The sequence below is a fragment of the Chenopodium quinoa genome, unplaced genomic scaffold (genome assembly GCF_001683475.1).
Source record: "Chenopodium quinoa cultivar QQ74 unplaced genomic scaffold, ASM168347v1, whole genome shotgun sequence".
NCBI classification, from domain to species: Eukaryota; Viridiplantae; Streptophyta; class Magnoliopsida; order Caryophyllales; family Amaranthaceae; genus Chenopodium; species Chenopodium quinoa.
In genome coordinates this window covers 5,249,390-5,263,974 of record NW_018743175.1, presented here as the reverse complement: position 1 = coordinate 5,263,974, position 14,585 = coordinate 5,249,390, and the positions used below count along the sequence as shown (strand labels likewise).

The window sequence follows — 14,585 nt, the reverse complement described above, 5'->3', positions numbered from 1 at the left end:
GTTAGGAAATTTGGAGGTTGTATTTATGTCTTGCCTATTTTATTTTGTGTGATTTCAGTTATTATTGTTCCTAATTTTGACATTTCTGTATATTTTCATATTATACAGGAGATCATGGGTGTTTTCAACAGGAACTGCATGATTACTTACGCCGCATACAGAAATATCTTCCTGATTTGGGCACTTGTTGAATATCGCACTAAGGTGCTTAAGATCTTATGACAGTATGCCCATTTGATCAAATAATGTTCTTCCGAATGTTTTGTATCGTTTAAAACTTGAAAGTCTGAATGAAGGTTCCCTTGCACTTAAATTAGAAGCTGCCAATATTTCATAAAATCATGTAAATAAATTAACTATTCTTCCCACTTTGAATGGAAATTATTTATTCTTTCCCCTTCATTTTGTTTATTCAAATTGAGAAGTAAAACGGGGAGAGTGCTTCAGGAAGTAATCAAGTGAACGGAAAAGAAGGGTCTGCATTAGACTCACCATGCTAATCAATTTAATCCTGTACAAGAATCTGGTTATATTGCACAATCCTTTCACCACACCACATATAAAATCAAATATTAAACATATTGCAACTCATTTTCTTATACATAAAAGTACTATTTATACAACATTCATAGACCTATTTGTTTTGTGCAACAATTAACAAGTACTATTTATACACCATTCATAGAACTACTTAGTATTGCTACTAGTCTATTGTATGATAGTGCCATGTTTAACTAACTTTGGTGGAACTTGATTTGATTTCATACATTCGCCTATCAGGTACTCGACGATAAAAAAACAAAAAGAGAAGCTCACATCAATGATGTCCAAAATTATAGTCACTGTCATCATCACTAAGATTATCATTGATGGAAAAATCCAACCTTGCAGAAGTTTGTTTAGCCCATTTAACTATCTTTTCTGCTTCTTTATTAATCTTCTCTTCTTCTTTCTTTGCAATCTTCATCAAATCCTTCTGCTTCTTTGCCGAAAATGACCTCAAATCACTCAATATTTCATCATGTTTTTCCCCAATCATCACCCAACTCAAACGCCCTGTTTCGAGTACTACCACCACTATCACTCTTCTTCCTCGAAACCCGTTTCGGAGAACACCAAAAACAACCCGTTTTCACAGATTTTGTTGAAGTTTTCAACCCGGAATTCGATGACCCTGATGAAAAGTTTCCATCTTTACCCTTTTTAACACCCTGTTTTCCCCTGTAATTGGGAGAATTCAAGTACCCAGATGAGGAATTCGATGACCCAGAAGAAGATAAATACCCAGAACCAGATTTTCTGTCAGATTTCTTTTCCTTTTCTGGCTTAGGATTCAAATGGCTTAGGATTCATAGAAAGCATCTAACCCGACGACCCTTTTATAACTGAATTGACAGTCAAAATTGTCACCCCTACCTATTGTGAGTCTTCTCAACTTCTCAGAAGAATAAACTCCTTTACAGTCTACACTAGTTGGACACCTGATCCAATAATAGTTCCAACATTCGAGAATTTAATTCCTTTTTTCTTTTTCTTTTATTCATTTTTATTTCTAAAAAATTTATTATTCCTGACCAATTATATTCTCAATAATAAATTCCAATACCACTCCACTCCCAATAATAATTCTTCACTTTTTTCAACCTTTTTCCTCCGCAATCCCAATTCCCAACTTCTATTAAAAAATGCCTTATTCAAGTTCAAACCTTTTTCTAATTTTTAAGGAGAGAAGTCTTATGCTATAAATTTATTTCCACTTTAAATGATTTACACTTGAAATTAAAAGAGTATAAATCAAAAGGGTGTTTTTTTTTTTTTTTTTTTTTTTTTTGGGAGAGATTGAATGGAAGCCATTAAAAGGCAAGCTAACAAGCTCAAAGATCAAGTTTCTAAGCAACAACAGGTAATCTTTCTCAAAGATTTGATCTTTATTTCAACAATTTTTTACTATTCAACTGTTTTAACTTTATATAATTGTTTATGTATTTGCAATCATGATTTCTAACTACTTATGATCTGGGTAGCAAAATCTTGAATGATGTATTTAAATTGTACAGTACGGTTTGCTTTATATGGGTGTCTAGCTTTTAGTTTTTGCACTTATTTTGGTGTATAACTAGCTACTGAGGACATGTTATGTAGACGGGATTCAATCCCGGGTTTTAGGTATTATGGAATTACCAACTAAACTTGGTGACACACACTTTAGTTTTCGGAATTTAAGGAAGTATTACAGTTGAAGGAATCATCTTACAATTGATTAGTTTCTTAAAATTAATAGGGTTTGTCTGGTAGAATGTGGTTTTAAGAAGGGGAAAGGATTTACGAAGAGGGTACCAAAAAAAAGCTGGTAAAATGGTGTTTTCATTGTCCCTTTGATGACACAAGTTGAAAAGGTGATGCTAATTTTGTGGCAGAGAAAATTTGTTAGCAAGAGAGTTAATACTCATAATTAGTCAAGTAATAGAACACATTCTACTTTTTTTTTTTTTTTTAACAAATTTAGACCATGAATCCATATTTTATTGTACGAAGAACTAAATAAAATGAAAATTTAATGAATTTATATTCACAGAAATGGAATTATAAGATTAATTTTAAGCTGAAAACTATTAAAAATATGACTTATACTGTGAACTCAATTATTGTTGGAGTATATACATACATGAACAATCATTATACTGGCCAAATTAAATTTAACAAAGATTGAGGACTAATGGCATCTTCTACAGGCTCTTCTAAGACAGTTCGGGCACTTTGGTACCGAAGCTTTTGTAGTAAATGAAGCAGAGATTGCATGCCGTGACCAACTGCACAAGTTATATGCATCTACGCGAGAAGCCAAGGTATATTATATTGGCCTCTTGCCCTTTTTGTGAATGGTGAAATGATCTGCCTTCTAATTATGAACCCTTTGGAATCTGTGCTAGAAAATTTTCCTACAAATTCATTTCCATTTCCATCAACAAAAGTAATTGTACATTTTTTATGATGTTGCTTATAATTTTGTTTTGTGGTTAGCATTTTGAAAAGAGCTTAGTGCATGGCATAGAAGGGATTACATCAGTTACTTCAAAGCAAATTGAAATAGGTGGGCTTAGTTATACCTCCACAATTGTTGTTGTGTCTATGTGCAAGGTTTAAGATGGTAGTATGTCTAATGCAGAAAGAAAATTTGCTCAAGACTGTTGCAGATATGGAGCAGAAAGCCATTGTAGCACATCTCCTTTGACAGAAGCTGCAGCGCGTGTTGGTACCTCTCACAGTTCAATGGTAGAAGAGAAGGAGACCATGCTAGCAATATTTGATGAAAAGGTATATAGGGATAGCTGTGTATATTTCCATTGTACAAAACATGTTATGTAATCCATCCTTCCGTTCTTACATGTTTATCTAGTGTGCGGTGTAGAAAATTAACATATTTGAGTTGGTTTTCTGATGTAATTAAGTGCAATGGAGTTATTTTTTCTGATTGATCTTTTCTGGACTTGAAATTTGAAGATTCTGTTTCATTTTGATTATCTAGGTCTGTAAGTCATTGCAAGCACTGGTAAGAAGTGCTGAGCTTGAGGATGCTCGGCTTCTTGTACGTCGATATGACAAGTTATGGCAGGAAGTGGAAGCTCAGGTTGTAATTTTTATCTTAGTTAATAACTTTTCATTGGTTGATTGGAAGTCAATTAAGTATCCGCTATCTCTCCTCTAATGATATAATTGCCAGTAGTCAACGTACATTCTGAATCTTATATGGCTTCTCAGTAGGCAGCTGATGTACTAAGACTGAGGTCAAAGTCCACTGAGGGATCAAAATCTGAGGAAAACTCCATCAAACTTGAGAATGCAGAGGAAAAGTTGGATTATCTTAAATCTAGATTGATGGCACTTGGAAAGGAAGCAACATCTGCAATGCTGTCAGTCGAGGCACATCAGCAAAAGATGACTTTCCATCAGCTTGTTGTTATGGTATACTCTTTCTATTCCCCATCAACTGTTTCTAGCTGCATATTGGAACTCTGAATTCCTGTATCTTTGTCAACTTCAAACATCGTCAATAATTATTGAGTATAGTTTTATGCACAAGTAATCACATTAATTAGATATACCTTACATGACACTCCTTCCATTTCTCAATGTTTTATACATTTCCGAGATATTCCTTCCATCTTTGAATGTTTTACACATTGGGATTGAGCATGGAGTTTAAAAAATATAGCTAAATGTAGAATTATTTATTGGAAGTGCCGAAGTGGATAGAGAGAGAAAAATGGTTAAGAGAAAATAATGGGATGGAAAAGAAGAAATTATCTGTACCTCAAAATAGAAGTGTGAAGAACTTTTTCGGACAACCTTTATGAGGAAGTTTAATAACATTGAAAAATAGAATGATTTGGGATCATGTTTTAAGAGAGTGTCAGAAAGAAGCCACAATTGCACGTGCAGGCGTGCTTGGTTTTTTGTATTTTAGTAGCTACTGGGAGCGTGACATTATATAATGCCTCTGCATCCTACTGATAAATAAAACATATGATCAGAATGCTTTTGAGGCAATGAGTATATATTAGGTTAAATCTTAGGGATTAAGACTGAGGTCAATTGGTAATCTGTGACAGATGTGACCCCCCTAATTATGATCATGCACCTATCATCAGCTAAAGATTCTGATTTACTTCCATCAGATAGCATGAAAGGACTCTAGTAAGACTTGTACATTTAGCCTGTCAGAAATTTATCAAGAATTTAAATTGGAACAGATTAATGCTTCACCCTTTTTGCTTATTCTTTCTTGTTCATCACGGGATATATCAATTGAAGAAGATAGAGGCACTCAAAAACTGGATTCCCAGGCCTACATTTAGCCTTTGAGGCACTCTAAAAGATAATTATTTATTTATTTTTTTTTGTTTAATCTTTAATGTATTAGAAGATTCAGAGGATTCTCCAGCTTCTTTGGGTGGATTGAAATGGTTATTAGCCCCACCAGTCATGGGGAAGATTCATTTATTGAATTTACTGTTCCTTTCCTGATCTTTGTATCTTTCTAAGTTTCTTCATAAATGATTGCGGTAATGTATTATGGGTGTTGTAACTTGCAGCTGAATGCTGAAAGATCTTACCATCGCAATGTTCTTGCTATGTTGGAAAAGGTTCTTCCTGAGGTATGTAATATATCTCTTTTCTTATGCATTCAGTTGCTTAGTACTGTTGAGGGTAAAATGATATTGGAAACTTCTCTTGCTTAGTACGGTTGCTTGTTACCTTGCATTGATGCATGATGCTACATGCTTGTAAAAAATGTGTCTTAATCTTTGTTGTAAATTATTCTGGTATTTTAGATTATTCAACTGGAACAATTGTGCGAGTCATCACTGCCAGAAGATGCTACAGAGAGCCATTCAAATGGAAGCAAGGAGCATTACATAGAACAAGAAGATGATGCATGCTATGTTGCAAAAGTGAGATTGCTAAACTTGTCAGTATAGCTCTTCCCAACACCCCCCCCCCACCCCCCCTTCTCTTAATTCCCACAGAGAATGTTAATCTGCAATAAAGATGTAGTTATGCAGAAGAAAGAGAAACTAACAGCGGTAACACTTAAGATTCTCTACAACTATTATTAATGGTTCTAACACATCCTCTGCAGAACAATACAGTACAGCTTCCTAAGCTGCTTTTCATTTGGGGTTTAATTTCAAAATTTCAGCCAAGAATATCACAACTATCCTCACTATTTATTTGAATTTGACATCTCCACCAAATTTAGTTTTTATTTGGAATTCTTAATTGGTTTTCAGTAAATATAATGTGAGAAAGTTCAAAGTTTAACTTACTAGATTTATATATTCTGCTGTCAAAAACTATATATGTTCATTTTAAGCCATGTCTTCCCTAAGCTTTATTTTTTTTGTTAATGTCTTCTTTGTTTAATCTTATCTATTTCACAGGTTGTACACCCATTCGATGCTCAAGCTGAAGGGGAGTTAAGTCTACTAGCTGGTGATATTGTCGTGGTGCAGCAGGTATGTACTTCAATTGGTGGAGGTTTAATTTCAGTGACTTCGTACATGCAGTCATGCATATTACCGTCATGAGTATCAATTTGATTACATGTGGTGCTTTGTTTGTATTAAGGTGATTCCCGGTGGCTGGTCCAAAGGTGAATGCAATGGTAAGACAGGATGGTTTCCTACCCCTTACGTACAAAGGTTGGATGAAGTTTCAGAAGGCAACGTATCCTGGGCAAACCTTTAGCAGCCATAGTTCCTAGTTACCACTTAATTTTTGCTGTAAAATAAGTTATATAGCTTATTGTTTTTTATACAATATTCACCATCTTTTATAGAAGGGATCACAATATTCGAGGAGAAACTGTACAAAATCATGGGTTTTAAGTTTTGATGTTGTCTAAACATTGTGTAGCACAGTCTATGTACCAAGAAACAAGTAATTGGAATGATGTATAGTACACACCGATGGTATATAATTATAAATTTAGGGGCCAACATCTGAAAGATGTACTGACAAAATTAGGTGTATTTAATCATACATATGAGTTTTTCGCTTGGTTGAGCTTACGGCTTGGTTCAAGTTCATTAATGTGTGTAAAGATAATTAATCAAATAGACTAGTACAAGTATACATTGCTAATCACTAAATCATTGTGTTTGACAAGTTGACATGAAGTCTCTTTAGGGCTATGTTCTTCGGGCTTGCTCCCCCTACAAACCTTTACCAAAAATTGGTATTAAGGCCCGGTTTAGCTTGGGTTCATATGAATTACAAAGTACTCCGTTTATTATAGGAAGACTATGATATAGCAAAATTAGCAATGAATCCATGATTAGATGTTAGCTCATCTAACTTTATAACTTCTAAAAAGTTATCAGGTAAAAATAAGGCTTGTTTGGTTGAAGGTAGGAATTGCAAATTACTTGAAAATTTAATTTTCCGTTATTTGAAATTCCAAGGAAATAAATACTGAATAGTGTCTGGTTCATCAAGAAATTTTCTAAGAATTTTTACTTTCCATGAATTTGTCAACCCAACACCACCAAAAAGATTTTGATTTCTAAAAATTTTAATTTTCTGTGTATTTTTTTGTCAACCTAACAATACCTAAAACTCTATTCATTTATGAAAAATCTTCTTGATTGTAAGAAAATTTGTATTTTAAGTTGCCGAAATTGTTTATGAATATTTTAAAGATAAATGAGAATTAGTTGGAAACTTAAAATCATATCATTAGTATTTTTGGTGTTCCATCCAGGTGAATTGATTCACCCTTTGAGTTAATTCGAATTCAATTTTGAATAATTAAGATTTAGCCCCCTCCGAATTATTATCGGGATGGAACACGCAATCCTTTCAAAAGTTAACGCCTAGTACCCTATCAGTGAGTGGTTTGTACTGTATATTCTTTTACCCGCATTCACTGTCCTTCAACTCGATGATTTGATTAAATTTCTCTTGCCCTTCAAAATTTAACCCCAAGTTCAAGGATTTCAGTAGCAAACTATTAGTGGAAACTCCATTGTTAACTCTCTCTCATTTTAGAAGAGGTGAAGGTAATGCGTTGTTTTTTCCTCCTTTTCTTTTGTTGGATAGTTGATTTTATATGGAATAATTTTGAATTTAGATAAGAATTTCAGTTCTTTAATCTATGTAATTTTAATATCGGACAAAAAAAAAAATTTATGTGATTTTAATGCTTCAAATTAGTAGTTCATAAAAATGTGAAATCATTAGATGAAGTGTATTAATAAATTATGTTTGTTACCGAAAATAAAAGAGGTAGTTGCAAATTGCATTGAATTGAGGTTGAAGATAAAATGATACAGTGATTTCTGGGTTTTTATTTATTTATCATTACCAGAATTGAGGTTGAAGATAAAATGAAATAGTGAACTTGAACTTGTAATTTTTCTGGGTCTTTAATTGATTATTTTTTTTATTATATTGCAGAGGTTATTGTGAAAACTTGTTTTTGGAATATTGGGTTAAAGTGTTCATTGCAAATCTTGGATGAGTGTCCAAGTTTTTGATGGCCTTATTCTCAAATAATGGCTGCATTGATAAGTTATTACCTGTGGGTTCAAGAATGAACTCAGTAAAGCCACCACTCAATTGTCTATATCCTGCATTTGCTTGCCGTCGGCCTACTATTGTGTTTCCTCACAAGAGTCTTAGCTTTCCTAGGATAAATGCTTCATCAAATCGGCGATTGGATGTGAGTTCGTCAGTGTCTACCTCTTCCAACAAATGCCTGTGGTTCGAATTGCCTCGAGCATTTGTTAAGGCTTCTACCTCGTCCTTGATATTGGTCGCGCTTGGCATCTTTACCTTTTCATTTTCTAGTAAGACATCTAATGCCCTTGCTGCTGTTGATCCTGCTACATGCCCATCAGTTCAAGAGGAAATCGTTGCTGAAGGTGCATTTTAATTCTTGGTGTTCTCCTTTAATTTTTTTATTTCCATAGTTATTAATGTAAAGGTCAAAAGCGTGTAAAGGTGACATGGATTTGTATCTTTGCATCCTGATAATACTTCAGAAAGAGGTGTGCAAAATGTGGATAGTGAACAGCAGCGTGAAGAATTTGAAAAATGGAAATCCAAAACATATGCTTTGACTGTCCCTTTGAAAGTTGTTGCTCTACAAGGCTCTGTACCACCTGCCTGGATCAAGGTCTGTTGGTTTGTTTAGTAATCTGGCTGCACTGGCACCACCCCCCCCCCCCACAAACACCCACGCATCCAGTTGACAACAGCTGTGTACTATTTGGAACAGTAGATCGCTTACCATATATTTTAAACTTGTAGGATTTCATTCAGTCTCAAGGAAAGAGATTAAAGCTAAGTGTGCAGTTCCGTGGAACCCTTGAAGATGTTTATTCTGAACTTTCAAGGTCCATACTTAAGGAAGAAGATTCTCCAAAATCTGCCATCACAGCTGATCTCATTACTGTTGGTGACTCCTGGCTTGGTCTGTTGATCGACAAGTCTATAATTGAACCAATGCAAATGGCAGAGAATCATGATTGGTTTAAAGATCTCCCAGAAAAGTGGAAGGTAGAGGCATGCTTTAACTGGGAATTCTTTAGTTATGTTGTTTTTCCAGAAACCTTGAAATAGAATCCAAGTTGCTTTCATACATTTCTTCTAGTTGTTGATTGTTTGAGACTTTGAGTTAGGCTATTTTCTAATACTTTTGGCTTGTTGACTAGCATGACATAATATTGCACTTTTCTTTCAAGCTTATTGTGTTCCGTTCCTCTACAATTGCTTAGTATTATATTAGTCGAATAAAGAGGAAATGGTAGATCAAATATATAGAGAGATGAACACACTTCTGCAACGATTCTCTTCTTTTTCTTTTTCTTTTTTTTGAAACATGCAACGATTCTCTTCTGAATTGTTGTTTGATTGTTGGTTGACTTTTACTATTTTGGATCATCGTGCTGCTTGACTGTTGTATGCATGATCATACCAGTACTTTTTAAGAAATTAGGGTATATTTTTAAAGAGAGATAAATCACCTCTAGCCAACTAATGTGTAGACTGATACCTTTGTTGTTGATGCTGTTATTGAGAGGAAAATTAGCAAGGATTTAATTCCACCAAAGCAGTAATGCTTGGGTGAAAGAGTTCAAACTAATTCTAAAATCTAAACTACCACCGTATGGGCTGCAGTACAACAAAAGCATTAAAATGTATATAGATAGTTTACATGTTAGGTGATTTGAGGCTGATCTGAAGAATTTTCCTCTGAAATTTCTCCTTCTATTTTTCTAGCAGGATGTTTGTTGCACAGGATTGGAATTTTTTGTTTTAATAATACTATATCTGTGATTTATTTTTTAAGGTAAGGAAAAGGAAGACATTAGGAAGCCCTCTTCACAAGGGAAATTCCTAATATATTTTATATTTTCTGACATTGGTAATACTACTTAATCAAGAAATCTTGTTGAAAAAATCTTGCCCAGATACTTGCATGAGTTGCATCTTTTTTCTGTACTGGTCAGTAGAGTGACTGATTGCATGCTCATTATTGCTTTGGAAAGTCCCGGTATTTATTTCGTCACTAATTTTTATCAGGGGATGAATTTTTGTGCAGGCATAAGAGTATATGGCCTGCTCATATTGTCATTGCTTACATTTACTTACGTAGTTGTAGGCTTTCTTGCGTAGGAATAACAAAGGGAAAATCGATCCTGAAGGTAGAATATGGGCGGTACCGTATAGATGGGGAAGCATGGTAATAGCATACAAGAAGAGCAAATTTGACAAGCTTGGACTTGCTCCGATAGAGGTTAGTTTCGAAGAATTTAACTGCTCAGTTTTTCATAGTGAAAATTGAAAACGAGTAAATACACCCTTGTAAAAGAAAAAGGGGAGGGGGTGGGGGGGGGGTGGGGGTGGGGGGTGTACAGGGTAATGTTTACTGAAGAAATGCTGGTAAATCTGCATTACTTTCTGTCATGGATTTGCTGTAGTAGTTGCAGTCTGTAAGCTGTGTTGATTTTAAGCCAAGACATCGATTAGTTAAAAAATTACCCACTTATGAGTTATAACTCGCATTTTTATAACTAAAATTCCAGGAACACTAATAACATATGATAGAGGGACAATATAGACTATCTGCATTCATGCTTGTAAAATAATAATTCAGGCTCCTACAGTGAACTTTAACATTCTCTAAATACTAGAAATACACATGCAATGCATGTCATAAACTTGCGCTGCCACTCTCTCATGCATATTTTCTCACAACTGTTGTCCATTGATACTTGCTAAGTTGCAATTTGTCACTTGGAGTATTTCAAATTGAATGTTCTCAATTCTCCTCTTTGCCCACCTCCCCTTTTTTTGCTTGTACTCTCAGCTTTCAGTGTATAGCTATTTTACAGTGAGTGCCGTTGCAGGATTGGAAAGATTTATGGCGTCCCGAGCTTGCAGGAAAGATTTCTATGGTGGATTCGCCTAGAGAGGTAATAGGAGCCGTGTTGAAGTATATGGGAGCATCTTACAATACTAGTGACATCAGAAAAGAGATTCCTGGTGGTACAAGTGCTGTACAGCAGAATCTAGATCTACTTGCAAAACAGGTATTGAATGCTTGGATTGGTGGGCAATGCTGAATGAATGATGTACCTTTTCTTGTTAATGGTGAACTATAGTCTATGTTCTACATGTGGCAAAATATACAAATGAATAATTGGATTAAGATGGCATTCATGGGCATGACTGTATACTATAAAAATATTGCCCAATTTTTTAGTAATTCACCCTTGTTTAAAATCTTAAAACATTATTTATGTAGACTAAGGCAGTTTTTCCTTAAACTATTAAGAGATCATGTTGGATAAGACAAATGATGGAGTTTTATAGGGTAAAGAAGAAGGATCTTCATATGGTCTTTATTGATTTAGAGAAGGTATATGACAAGGCGCCAAGAGAGGTACTTTGGTGGGCAATGAAGAAAGGTATCCCACGAAGGTACGTGGACCTGGTTAAGGATATGTCAACAAATGTGAGGACATGTGGAGGGTTGACAAAAGATTTTCCTATTACAATTGGATTGCATCAAGGGTCTGCATTAAGCCCTTTCCTTTTTGCAACGGTCCTAGATGAAGTACTAGACCAATTCAAGATGAAGTCCCATAGTGTATGTTATTTGCGCATGATATTGTTTTGGTGGATGAAACTAAAGATGGAGTTAATGCCAAGTTGGAGCAATGGAGGCAAAGGTTGGAATCTAGAGGGTTTAAGATAAGTCGGATTAAGACTGAATATTTGGTATTTTGCTTTGGTACTCAGAGGGGGACAAGCAATGATGTGATGAGTTTGGATGGAAAGGACTTGACCATGAGTGATTGTTTTAAATATCTTGGGTCGATCATCCAGAAAAATGGAGACATTCATCAAGACGTGGCCCACGAGATTAAGCTGCGGTGGCTTAAATGGAGAGCGGCCACGGGAGTTTTATATGACCGAAGCATTCCCTTACAGTTGCAGGACGGCCATAAGACCAATGTTGTTATATGGTACAGAATGTTGGGCTTCTAAGAAGGAGCACATTAAAATGATGAAGGTTACGGAAATGTGCATGTTAAGGTGGATGTGTGGGAACACTCTAAGAGATAGAATCAAAAATAAGGTTATTCGCAAGAAAGTAGGTGTGGTAGGCATTGCAGATAAATTAAGGGAAAATCGTCTGTATTGGTTTGGGCATGTAAGACGGAGACCCAAGGGTGCACCAGTTCAAAGAGTGGAAGAGTGGGACCATGGAGGGGTTAAATGAGGGAGAGGGAGACCGAAAATGACTTGGTTGGAAGGAGTTAGGAAGGATATGAAGTATATGCATTTGCATGAGGATGAGGCATTAAGGGATTGAGGAGGAGGATTTTTGTCGATGACTACACGGAATAATCAAATTTGGTTCATGTAGCCGACCCCACTTATGGGATTAAGGCTTTGATTGATTGATTGACTGACTGACTGAAAGGGCATCCTTACAATTTTAAAACAAGGCTACAATGCTGCATACAAATCTGGATTTACACCAACTTTATCCTAGGTGGGATCCTGATTATTGGCATTAGGATATTGGTAGCTTGACACCTGTTTTTTATAAGCTCCAACACTTAAGATTCTGTTTCATATATTCTTCTTTCAAAAGGAAGTTGTATTAATTTCTCCTATATATAATTGGCTTGTGATCTGCTGCTTTTAAGCATCTTGGAACATACTCCCTCACCTGGAAATAATAGTCACATTCCCCTGACCCATCATAAACGAAAGACCCTTTGTAACAGTTAGACAATTCTCAATATCTCGTACTCTTCCTATTACTGAATCTTGGTAAGGGAATAATGGTAAAAACTAATTACAAACAATCACAACGTTAGGAAATATGAAAACTATTTTCTGGACGTCCTAGGTGGTATACATGAAATTTATTATTTTCAGGAGGAGGGAGTAGCTTTATTTTCCCTTTTGCTGTGTTATTGAAGAATGGTGTTTCTTGTTTGATAGTATCACTGACGCCCTCCATTCTGCATCACTTTATATGTAGGTCTTGTTATTTGACAGTGGAAACTACCTGAAGGCATTCAGTGTAGGTGATGCTTGGGTGGCTGTAGGATGGAGTAGTGACATCCTTCCTGCTGCCAAGCGAATGTCAAATGTTGCAGTTATTGCTCCAACGTCAGGAGCCAGTTTATGGGCAGATCTGTGGGTATGTTTCTGCAAGAGTTATTTTAGAACAGTATCCTAAATTTTAATATCTTATTTGAAATGTGATGGTTTGCATATCGTGAACTAAACTCCCTATTTGATTTATGGTATTTATACTTAAGCTTACTGATCGTGCAAGTAAGTTTGCTTAATGTTTGATAAAAATACTTTTCAGACCTCCCAAATGGTTAACAGGAAGATTATTTGGAGATAGAGAGACTATTAGTTATAATTTAGCTTGATCATGAAATAGATATATGTATCCTCATACTGCTCTTTTGACTTCATTGCTAATATAAGTCATCTTGTATTCCAATGTTCAGTCTGTGCTAAGATTTTGACCATAATGTGATTTTGTTGCAACTCTGTCACAGAATAAGTTGCCTATGTGTAATCTTCTGATAATACTTTTTTGTACAAATCAACAATGTAGGCTGTGCCAGCTACAACTAAATGCTTGCCAATGGAAAAACTTGGAGGGCGTATCAGAGGGCCGTCTCCACTAGTTCATCAGTGGTTAGACTTCTGCCTACAACCTGCTCGAGAACTTCCATTCAAGCAAGGGGTTTTTCCTGGTGCAATGCCATCTGCCTTAGAAAATGTACCTTCTGAAGTCCTTCCCAAGGGCGCCCCAAAGCTGACCACAAACCTGATATCTGGAATTCCACCGCCTGAAATCTTACATAAATGCGAATTCTTGGAGCCATTATCTGAATCAGCATTGTCTGACTATGAATGGTTGATTGCTACTTTAGAGAAACCTAGGCATGGGTTCGTACAACAAATTTTCACAACTGCATTTCATGCTACCAAGATGAAGCTACTATCATTGAGAAAGAAAATTGATGATTGAGGTGCTCTATTTGTGTAAGAGCGGAAGGAAACGACATGTTGTATTGTACTTGTAATCCGTGTAAATTATTTATGATGTTTAATTCAGCAATTTTCAGTGATCTCTTCCTGTTTGGCTGCCTTAAAAATGGTGTGTTCATCAATGGTAAGGACTTCTCTTTTATATCATGGTGACAGGCATTTGTTATCTCACGAGTCTAGCTTCCCATACACATCGCATCAGCCTAAAGGGTGTGGATGTCAACTAATTTAATTGGCTAAAATTTGGAACAGTGGATGTTTTGGTACTAAAAGAGAAAATGACGAACTGCCAATCCCACTGGAAACAAAAAATAGGAAAGTACATCACTATCTCACGACCTGTTTTGTTAGAAGAAGTTCGATGACGTATTTTGAGCGGTCAACAAAGGATACAATATAAGGGCTTGCAATTTTACTCTTTGAGTTTTTTTTTTTTTTTTTAAACGGTAAACTATGGGGAGGGCCCTCCACCCTATTACAAG

General features: G+C 35.6%; 2 protein-coding genes across 4 annotated transcripts; both read left to right on the top strand.

Annotated features, from left to right (window-relative positions):
* The first annotated feature begins 468 nt into the window (after positions 1 to 468).
* On the top strand, positions 469 to 6,578 carry LOC110732707 (SH3 domain-containing protein 2-like). Of its 3 annotated transcripts, none has more exons than XM_021912689.1 (10): positions 469 to 1,903; positions 2,733 to 2,846; positions 3,022 to 3,091; positions 3,185 to 3,315; positions 3,527 to 3,628; positions 3,763 to 3,963; positions 5,094 to 5,156; positions 5,334 to 5,453; positions 5,943 to 6,017; positions 6,130 to 6,578. In XM_021912689.1, the coding sequence occupies exons 1-10, from the start codon at positions 1,844 to 1,846 to the stop codon at positions 6,247 to 6,249; spliced, it is 1,056 nt and encodes a 351-aa protein (XP_021768381.1). In that variant the 5' UTR covers positions 469 to 1,843; the 3' UTR covers positions 6,250 to 6,578. The 3 variants fall into 3 exon arrangements, with proteins under 3 accessions (XP_021768381.1, XP_021768380.1, XP_021768382.1); XM_021912688.1 differs by having other exon boundaries at positions 3,167 to 3,315; XM_021912690.1 differs by lacking the exon at positions 3,022 to 3,091 and having other exon boundaries at positions 471 to 1,903; positions 3,195 to 3,315; positions 6,130 to 6,577.
* A 756-nt stretch (positions 6,579 to 7,334) lies between these two features.
* On the top strand, positions 7,335 to 14,183 carry LOC110732706. Its single transcript, XM_021912687.1, has 8 exons — positions 7,335 to 7,562; positions 7,960 to 8,426; positions 8,547 to 8,680; positions 8,815 to 9,063; positions 10,169 to 10,303; positions 10,917 to 11,099; positions 13,070 to 13,231; positions 13,664 to 14,183. The coding sequence occupies exons 2-8, from the start codon at positions 8,039 to 8,041 to the stop codon at positions 14,081 to 14,083; spliced, it is 1,671 nt and encodes a 556-aa protein (XP_021768379.1). The 5' UTR covers positions 7,335 to 7,562; positions 7,960 to 8,038; the 3' UTR covers positions 14,084 to 14,183.
* The last annotated feature ends 402 nt before the right edge of the window (positions 14,184 to 14,585 follow it).